The 9,315-nt window shown below is 62.9% G+C and overlaps 1 protein-coding gene across 1 annotated transcript; it reads right to left on the bottom strand.

Moving 5' to 3' along the window:
• Nucleotides 1-639: 639 nt before the first annotated feature.
• Nucleotides 640-9,019, bottom strand: CABP7 (calcium binding protein 7). The gene is made up of 5 exons (XM_044379028.3): nucleotides 8,893-9,019; nucleotides 2,488-2,631; nucleotides 1,550-1,662; nucleotides 1,084-1,237; nucleotides 640-856 (listed from the first exon to the last, which is right to left on the bottom strand). Exons 1-5 carry the CDS (start codon nucleotides 8,999-9,001, stop codon nucleotides 729-731), a joined length of 648 nt encoding a protein of 215 aa, XP_044234963.1. The 5' UTR covers nucleotides 9,002-9,019; the 3' UTR covers nucleotides 640-728.
• Nucleotides 9,020-9,315: the final 296 nt, after the last annotated feature.

The raw sequence follows: 9,315 nt of genomic DNA, 5'->3' as shown, positions 1-9,315 counted from the left end.
CCTCAGACTGGGGGCTCAGAGGGCACAGAGACTGTAGGACCACCTCAGATGCCCCATCTGCTATGAGTTTTTGCCCTTCCTGAAAATCCCTGTTGAAGGGGGTACTGAATCTGGGGGCTCTCTGGGCCTTAGGGTCTTCATCTGTGAAATGGGCAAATTCTCTGGCCACAGCAGGTGCATGGAGGAAGGCTGGGTTTGAGTCTAAGGAGGGTCAGAGAAGGGGACCCCACAGAAGGCCAGGGGCCTTCTCAGACTTGGCCAGGGAATAGGGCCCCAGAGACCCCAGGCTCACCCCCTCTCCAGGAGGAAGCCTCCTGCCCCCATCTCCATCCTGCCCACAGCCCTGGGCAAGTCTCAGGGACCAGGGTCAGGTTGGCTGTGTGGCCTTGGGCACAGGGTACTTCTTCCTGCCTAAGTGACCGCATCAGCTCCTGAACCCTGTACAAATGCCTCCTGAATTTCCCAGGGGCCCCTGGACAGTGCGAGGGAAGAGCTAGTGCTACATACAGGCCGGGGTGGGCAAGGTGCAGGCGGGGCCGGGGACTGGTGTCAGAGCCGCCGCCAGGCCCTGGCCACGGCGCCATGCAAGGGCCCGCGGGGGCGGGTGGGGTGGGGTGGGGTTGCCGGATGTCCAGGCCCCGAAATAGACGCGCGGTGGCCCCGGGAGCCCAGTGCGGGAGAGGACTGCGGGCGCTGGCGGGTGCGGATGGGCCCCGTGCCCCGCACGTCTACTTCATGCCGCTGCGCAGCACCTGGTTGGCGGCGATGAGCATGACGCTGATGATGAAGGCGATGGCGAAGGCGCAGATCAGACTCTTGCGCACGCACGTCTGGCGGATCTGCTGGTTGGAGCAGGCTGTGGCCGCCCGCCAGGGAGCACCAGAGAGAGACAGACGGGGACAGCGAAGCATGGCATCAGGAGCCGCCTGCACTTCCGCACGTGGGCTCGTCCCACGGGACACGCAGGGACGCAAGGTGTGGGGCGGGCCAGGAGCCCCAGCCGCCCCTGCAAACCCTGGTCGCTCCCCCCCACCGCCCAAGCAGTTGGCCTGCCCATGGGGGTACCGGGGGCCCGTCACTCACTCTCCACGTCCACGGGGCACTCCTCAGCGGTGCCCAGGTGGCTTTCCTCCTCCGTCATGATGATGTTCTCGATGTCCTTCATGGACAGGTGCTCACAGAAGGTGTCGTAGAGCAGCCGCTTCAGCTCGTCCACGGTCAGCTTCTGCATGTCGCACTGGGAAGGGGAGGAGACACAGTGCTTTGGCCACTGCCACCACCACGGCCGCCTCCCAGCACCCTCCACCTGCACGAGCCCAGTGACATGTCTCCAGACTCTGGAGGACTGGAAACCACTCACTCCATTCCTTGAGTCCTTGACCACACCAGCCTCCTCCAGGGAGCCCTTGGCACTCTGGGAGGTAAGACATCCAGGAGACGAAAGCCTGGAATAGTCATCCCCCTTTACAGTATGGCCCTGGCTGTTCACTGGCCCGATACAGCCCTCCACAGTGTGCACAACCCTAAGTCCCAACTAGCCAGTGCATACCTTCCAGAAGACGGTGTCAAAGTCAGTGCCGTGGAACTTCTCTGGGATGCCCGAGGTGGAAAGCTTGGGTCCCAGGAGGGTCACAAACTCCTCAAAGTCCACTTGGCCATCGCCTAGAGCAGGCACAGGTCCAATCAGTGGGCCAGCCTACAAACTGGGCTGGGTCTGGGCCACCTTGGGTCACTGTGGTACCTTGGGCAGGTCCCACCTTCTCTGAGCCTTGAGTTATTTTCAGGGAGTAAAACCACCAAATATGATGAGGCCCCACCTGGCAAAGTGGAGATGGAGTGCAGCAGGTGGGCCCGAGCACGTGGGAGAGCCTCACATTTTACTCAGAAACGTGGCTTCCCAGCAGGTGTGGGGCCTGACATTCCCACCACACAGACAGGAACTAAAGCTCAGGGCACAGTCCGCACGGACCGCTCCTTGCTCTCTGGGTGGAGGGGAGACAGGGTTGGAGCCCCGTGGCAGGGGTGGGGATTTGAGAAGAGAGGACTGGACATCACCGGTCTTTTTTACCAGGTTTTCCTTAATAAAATGCCAGGTGGCAAATATGACTAAATGATTTTTTATTTGGGGTGAGGGGACCTTTAAAAATTGCTCGGGAGGCCCCTGGCCAGCTCAGTCAGTAAAGCACGCAACTCTTGATCTCAAGGTTGTAAGTTGCTGGTCGAGATGACTTACAAATAAAATCTCAAAAAAAAAAAAAGAAATTGGTCAGAATGCGGAGCGAGAGAGGCAGAGCCCCTAACCTCCGTGTGTGGGTGTGGCTGGGGCTATCCCACTCCAGCCTCTGTTCTCCAGGCTGAGAAATGGGACCAGACCTGGCTGCCTCCTTCCTGGGGCTTGGAGGTGCCTGGAGGGAGAGGCTCAGGGTGGGCTCAGCCTCAGAGGCCCAGGTGAGGGGTGAGGAAGCAGAGGCAGGGGTTGGCGCTCACCATCCATGTCCAGCCGCTGGATGATAACTTCCAGCTCCACCTCGTTGGGCATGTAGCCCAGGGAGCGCATGGCCGTGCCCAGCTCCTGCTTGGAGATGAAGCCATTGCCATCGCGGTCAAAGACTTTGAAGGCCTCACGGATCTCTGTGGGGGGAGCAGAGCAGGTTGGGACCTCACCTCTGTCCCCAACACCCCCTCCCTAGGCCCCCAGGATCCCCAATCCCACAGCCCGAGCCCAGCATTGAGAATCCACTACAGAGACCAGTGGCAGGTGGCCCAAGTGCCCACCACAGCGCTGCCTTCCGGGAGTTCAGGGCCAGCTAAGCCGGGCAGCAAAGGTATGCCCAGACCTGCAGCACTGCCGAGAGCACCCTTGGGGGGGTGGGGTCTTCTCCAAGCACCGGACTCCAACAGCCTCTCAGGGTGGGCTCACGACGACCCCGTGTGGCGGGTAAGCATGGCTCCTGGGGCCTGGCAGCGGTGGCCTCCTCGAGCTGCCAAAGGCTTCCCTGTCCACCCCTTACTCCTTCCATCCCCCACTTCCCCTCCTCCCCATCGCATGCTTCCTCCCCTGGACTCGGCTTGGAAACTCCAGCCGGCACTCCTTAAGGGCACCCCAGCACCCCGTGAGGCAGCCACCAGCTCCAGCTCTGGGCTAATGGGGCTAACGGGGCGATGGCTCCATGCAGAGACTGCCTCCCCAGCCCAAGGTTTGGGGGAAAGCGGAGGCTGGATGGAGGGGCCCCAGAAAGCCCAGGCCTGCTCAGATGTGGAGAGTGTCCCCTGCATTGTACAGAAGGGGAGATGGAGGCCTGAGGACCTGGGTGACTCAGGGGTGGAGAGCAATGCTCTGGTCTGGGAGCAGGGAGTGACTTAGGGCCAGACTCAGTCCCACCCACAGTAGAATGCCCAGGAGTGACTGAGTATGACAAGGGTTTTACCAGACATGTTCAGGAGCTGTTGGGGTCCTAACCTCTCCCTGCTCACCTTCACTCTACCTGCTGTCCCTTCGTGGTCACTCAGCCCAGGAAGAGCCATAAAGAGCATCTTCCTTTGGCTGAGAAGGGAAACTCACCCCACTCCTACCCTCTCTGCTCCAGCATCCTGGTTCACCTGCCAGCCTCTTGGCCTTTGCCTGAGCTCTCACCCTGGCTGGGACTTCAGCAGGCAGAATCCTGCCCCTGGATATGGGTGTGGGTGTATCTGGAAGCAGAGACAGATGAAACTCCTCCACACTGCAGGCCTGGAAACTGAGGCATGGAGAGGCAAAACAGCCAGTGCAGGGTCAGTTTGGGGTCAAGGCTGTTTCTGATGAGAGCAGGAATCTGGCCGGCCCAGGCCTGGCCTTAAAGGTCTGTGAACCCCTAAAACTGACTGTGGAATCCTGTGCCATGGGGTTATTCCCTCATCCCGCTGGCCCCAACGCAGACTAGGGGCCATGGCAGGGTAGCGTGCGTCAAGGCCCCAAACTTCATCAGGCTCTTCCTACCTGGTGTCGGCACGCAAGGCCTGGAGGTTAGACCAGATGACACGCAGGCCAAGACAGAGACGGTGGCCTCAGCTGAGTGGCCTGAGCCCCCAGGCCCTCTGACTCTGGATCTTCCCCACCCATCCTCGGCTGGGCCTGAGAATCTGATCTAACCAGGGGCCCCTAGGACAGAAAGCAGCCGCAGTGGGTGATCTGGCCCAGGCCCAGGGGTTTCTATAAACCCTGGACTTGGAACTCCAGGCCAACGCCCACCCAGTGTTCTCCTGGGCCACTGACAAGGTGGTGAGCTCCCCACCAGCAGAGGTACGTGACGGGGGCCGGCAGTCACGGAGGCGGGAACAGGCTCCTATGGCTTAGAAGTCTCTAGGTAGGGGTTAAGGCTCGGACTACGCAACAGGCACACCGTCTACCACTTTCGCCACCACACACACTTCGGTTTCTGGCCGGCAGTGTTGCCCTCCTGACCCAGCCCCAGGCTCTGGCCACCTCAGGTGTCCTGAACTCCAGCCCGAGGGGCCCTTTCAGCCCGGTGAGCACCAGAATCGCTCCACGTCCAGGCCTTTGAACACAGGGCTCCCTTTGCCGGGGAGGTCTCCCCCTCGCGGCAAACGCTGGTGCATCTCAGGCTCCCAGCACAGACGGCACCACCTCCCTGATGTCCTCCCTGCGCCCCAGAGGACTCTGGTCTTCTTCTGGGCTCCCACAGAGCCCGCTCTGCCCTTGCACTGATCACACGGGACTGTGGATGAACTATGAGTGCCATGAGGCCGGGGGCCACCGCGGGGCCCCCGAGACCTGGAACAGGGCCTGTCTTTCAAGCATGAACATCTGCTGAACTAGTGATTAAACGAATGAATGGCTGATCCGGAGAGCCTGCCCTTCCGGAGCACCCAGAGAGAAGAGCTGAGCAGAAGTTCACGGGCTACTTGGTGTGAGGCCATCATTCAGAGCCCATTTACTCCTAGTCTACAAACAATCCTGGTAAGAGTAAGCGTTTGCTTTCCACGCCCCAAGCAGGCGAGAAGCATGAGGGGAGGTGGAGGATGCTGTCCCCCTGTCCAGCCCCCCAAGGATCCCACCCCAACCCACCCTACGGGCCACCACAGAAGAGGAGAATCCTGAAGGCTGGGTTGAGGGTACCATCCCCAGATTTCTGGGTGAGGGGCTGGTTTTGGAAGGAGGAACCCGGAGTCAAGCACTCTTTCTTTCTGGGTCCCTCAGTTTCCTGCTCTGCAGAGGCTCACTGGGAAATCTCGAGTTGGGATGGCAAAACCCTCGACACACAGTGGGACTGCAGGGGATGCTGGCCCCCTCCCCTGCAAGGAGCTGGGGTCCAGGCTGTCCCTCCCACCCTGGCAGGGGCCGGGTGTGGCTGCTTCAACTGGAGCCCCTCATGCTCTTCTGGAAGCCCAAAGGAAACGCACAGGGCTGGACGGGAGACAGTGGAGGGCAGGTGAATCTTGGATTATGTGGGCAGGTGACAGACCCTGAGGCAGCCCAACAGGCCTCAAGGGGGATCTGCACTCCATCGGGAAGCTGGAGTCCAGAGACAGGGTGCACACGCTGGAGGTCACTCGTGAAGGGGGGGTAGCGTCTGTCCTCTGCAGCCGCCGCCATGCTCCGCGGCATTGGCCCCACGCCCCACCACTTTGGCGGCCCTGAGTTTCCGGTCTGCGCAGAGGCGGCTGCTGGGCTTGCAGGGAAAGGGACAGGATAGGGGACTCCCCCATCCCCCCCCATACTCTGAATGCCCTATTTGGCCACTCTCAATGCGGGCTCCACTGTCTGACTGAGCAGGCCAAGTGCCAACCCCAGAACCCTGCCCTGGTGGCTGTCTGCCTGTCTGTCTGTCTGTCTCCCTCCTCTTCTCTCTGGCCAGAAAGGGCTGAGCTAGGGATTGTGGCCACCACACCCCTACCCTCAGGGGCTCAAGTCCATTGATGCCACTAGGGGCTAGCCTCCGTGCTCCTGCAGACCCTGGGGGGCTTCGCTGGGTGTGTGTGTCGTGGCCGGGGTGGGGGGCTGAGAAACGGGGGAAGCGGAAAGCCTGTGTGTCTCCTTCTCCAGGGTCAGACAGGCTCCAGGCCAGCTTTGCCTAGCCACGTCCACCCTGCCAACTGCCACCCATGGCTCCCTGGGGCCACAGGTCCCCAGATGCCTTTGCCAGACCTTCAAGGACTCTTCTACCCAGCCTTTCGCGGAGCCCACCTTCCTGGCCCGTCCCCTTGAACATCCTGGGTCCCTAACTCAAGAGCTTCACCAATCTCTCCACACTCCACGCTCTTACTCCTGCAAGACCCCCCTCCTTGGCCTCCCTGCTGCAGCATCTGGGTCCGCAGGCTCCCGCTGCGTGCCAGGCCCCTCGACAAGCGCCTCCGCTGTGTCCTCTGTCGCCAGCAGCCCCTTTTACAGATGGAGACACCGAGGCAAGAAAGACAAGTGATTGTCCAAGGTCACTCTGTGAGCTGAGGGTGTAGAGATTTGAGCCCGGTGCTGCCCAGCTGGGAAGCCCTCATCGACACCCTGTGCACCCTGGGCTCTCCACCTCCCTTACTGGTCCCACTCCCCCTTCAGATTAACCGCCCCCTGGATATCTGCGGCAGGCATGTAATGTCTGCAGCATTTCATCCCAAACTGCCGGGCTTCCTCATCTCTGCACATGTGGGTCCCCCCCCCCCCCCACGGTGGGTGTCCTCTCAGCAAAGGACCTGGATCTTACCCAGACTGCCCTGGGGCAGGAGCACAAGTGCAGGGCACTGGGTGGGGTGGGGGGAGGGGTGTCACCTCTTCTAGCCACCCCCAGCACTAAAGGACCACCGGGGCCTGCAGAGACGTGGGCTCCCAGGAGTGCTTTTGGGGTGCCTATAGGCAAGAAGGGGGTCAGCTGTGGAGGACAGCTGCCCACAGGCTAGGAGATAGGCTGGGGCCACCCAGGCATCTGCTTGTTCCACGACCCCCACCTGGTCACCCCAAGGAGGGCCCTGCCCTTCAGATGCCCCCTGCGATAGGGTCCCTCTGCTCCTCAGGGCCCGGTAGAAGGGGACAGGAGAGAAGCAGGGAGTGCGTTTGGTGTGGTTGGTGACTAACGCTGCTGGGTTCCTGCCAGTGTGTCCACCAGGCGGCCCGAGGGGAGCCTGCGGCCTCCTCACCCCTGCACTGCCCTCCCTGTGCCCGCTCACCTCTGCATCCCAGCCTCTTCTCAGATTCTCAGGGTCTGCATCCCAGGGTTGGGAGATCAAGAGAGGAGAGACCCAGCCAGGCCCATAGCAGGGCTGCCAGCATCATGGTGGGGTGCTGGAAGCAAGGGTAGGGAATGAGGTGGAAGCTGCATGGGTTTTGGGGGGACAACGTTGTCCCCTGCCCAAGTGGCCAGGAGGAGGGGATAGAGGAGGGTCCGTGGAGGGAGACACTGGCAGGAGGTTCGGGGTGGCCCAGGGCAGGAACAGACAATGGTGGGGAAGAGATGGCCTGTGCCCCATCTCCTGCCCTCTTGGCCCTCATTGCACCTCCTCCTTTTCCCAGGCCCTGGACAGACAGGGCAGACACTTGGGCTTTGGGGTTCAAGGCCAGAGATCCAGCAGCAGCACGCATGTCTCTGTTCTGCCTGCATCAGACACCAGACCCCATCTCTGTGGCTCTGCCAGCCTCTGGGGGCTTTCAGGGGACTTGAGAGGAGCAGGTGGCTCATCGTCTATGGTGCAGGGTGGGGGCGGTGGTTAGCTACCTTCTCCCTCTTGAACTTCCCCTCACCCAGTCTGACTCCCGCAAGGTCTACCCTCTCCAGGGTTGGGGATGAGGGAAGACCTCTCTCCATGCCTCCCCCAGTGCTCCCATCATCATCCCTGACTGCACTGGTGTCTCAGCTGCACCCCCCAAGCCCTGATGCGCCCCAGATCTCAGAGACCCTCGAACCCAAGATAACCGAAGAGAGGCCCAGCTTCTGGGCGATCTCAGTCCCTCACCCAACAGCAGATAAGTGGATCCCAGGGGTCCAAGGCTCCTATCAGCCCAGAACCCCCACTCCACTCCAAATGGGGCCCTAGGAGGTCTGGGGGATGGAAGGCCCGAGAACCTGCCCCCAGCCCAGGAGGGAAAGAGCTTGCAGGCCCTAGGGGTCTCACTGCTCTGCAGAATCTTCGGTCCAGGGACCCCGGACCTTGACCTCTGCTTTGATCTCGCCTAGCCCCTTGCCTAACGTCCCCATTCATGCTGAGAGGCAGAGGGACTCCAGGGGGGAACAGATTTGGGACCCAGCCTCTGCTTTTCCCTTCCAGGCTTGGTTATCGCGACCAAGCCGCCCAATCTGGCCACTTGTTGTCGCCACCACCTCCTGGGCCGCTCTCCCAGCGCTCTGGGCTGGGGGTCCCCGCAGGGCTGTGCTGAAGGGGCTAAGGGCACAGGAGGGACTGGGGACAGACCCGCAGGCGGCAAGAGCAGGGCAGTCGCCCTCTCCCCTGCTCCGGCTGCCCGAGCAGATTGGATTTTAAAAGCGACACGAGCGGAATGTCAATTCAAGCGCAGAGCCACGGGCAGGCGCCGCGGAGGGGATCAGGATGCGGGTGCTCCGGCCGGGCCCGCGCGGGGGGCTCAGCTCGGACCCCCACCCAGACCGTCGCGTTGCCGCACCGTCACCGCGGACTGCGCGGCCCCGTGACCCTGCTGCGGGGCTCGGCAAGTTTCCGCAGCGCGGGGGACCATGCGGGCAGGGGCTGCGCCGCCCCTCCGCCTTGGCTACCCCCACCGCGGCACCCAGAGGTGCGAGTTGGTCTTGACTCCCCGCGCAGCTGCTCTCTGGAGCGCCCACCTGGCAGCCGGCACCTGCGGACGGCCCCCCGCCCCCTGCGCCCCTAGTCCGCGCTTCACCTGGGCGCACAGGTAGGAGGGCCGGCGGGCAGGGGTCCCAGCGGGGCACTCACCCTCTAGTTCGTCCTCAGGGATGTCCACAGGGCGCTGCTCCGACAGCAGGTTGGGCACGGTGTAGATGCCCCGGTACATCAACGCCGCCGTCACCGGGTGGAACGGCATCTTGGAGGATCCGCGCCCGCCCGCCCGCCGCAAACTTTGAGGTCGGGGCTCATGGGCCGGCGGCGGCCCCGGGGGCGGCTGGAGCGGGCGGGGCGCGCGGCTGCGGAGGGCGGCCCGGCGGCAGCAGCGGTGGCGAGACGGGGGGCGCCCCTCCGGGGGCCTAGCCCCCCCGCGCCCGGGGCCGCCGGTCCATGCCGCCCCCCTCCCTCGTCGGGCTCCCGGCCGGGGCCCCGCAGGGGCGGCGGGGGCGGCGCCGCTCCGGCCTCTCCGCTCCAGCCGCCGAGCGCTGCGCCCGCCGCGCCCGCTCCTCGGTG

This window comes from Ursus arctos, unplaced genomic scaffold, assembly GCF_023065955.2.
Source record: "Ursus arctos isolate Adak ecotype North America unplaced genomic scaffold, UrsArc2.0 scaffold_34, whole genome shotgun sequence".
In the NCBI taxonomy this organism is placed as follows: domain Eukaryota; kingdom Metazoa; phylum Chordata; class Mammalia; order Carnivora; family Ursidae; genus Ursus; species Ursus arctos.
The sequence above is the reverse complement of the archived record's forward strand: the minus strand, read 5'-3'. Positions and strand labels throughout refer to the sequence as shown.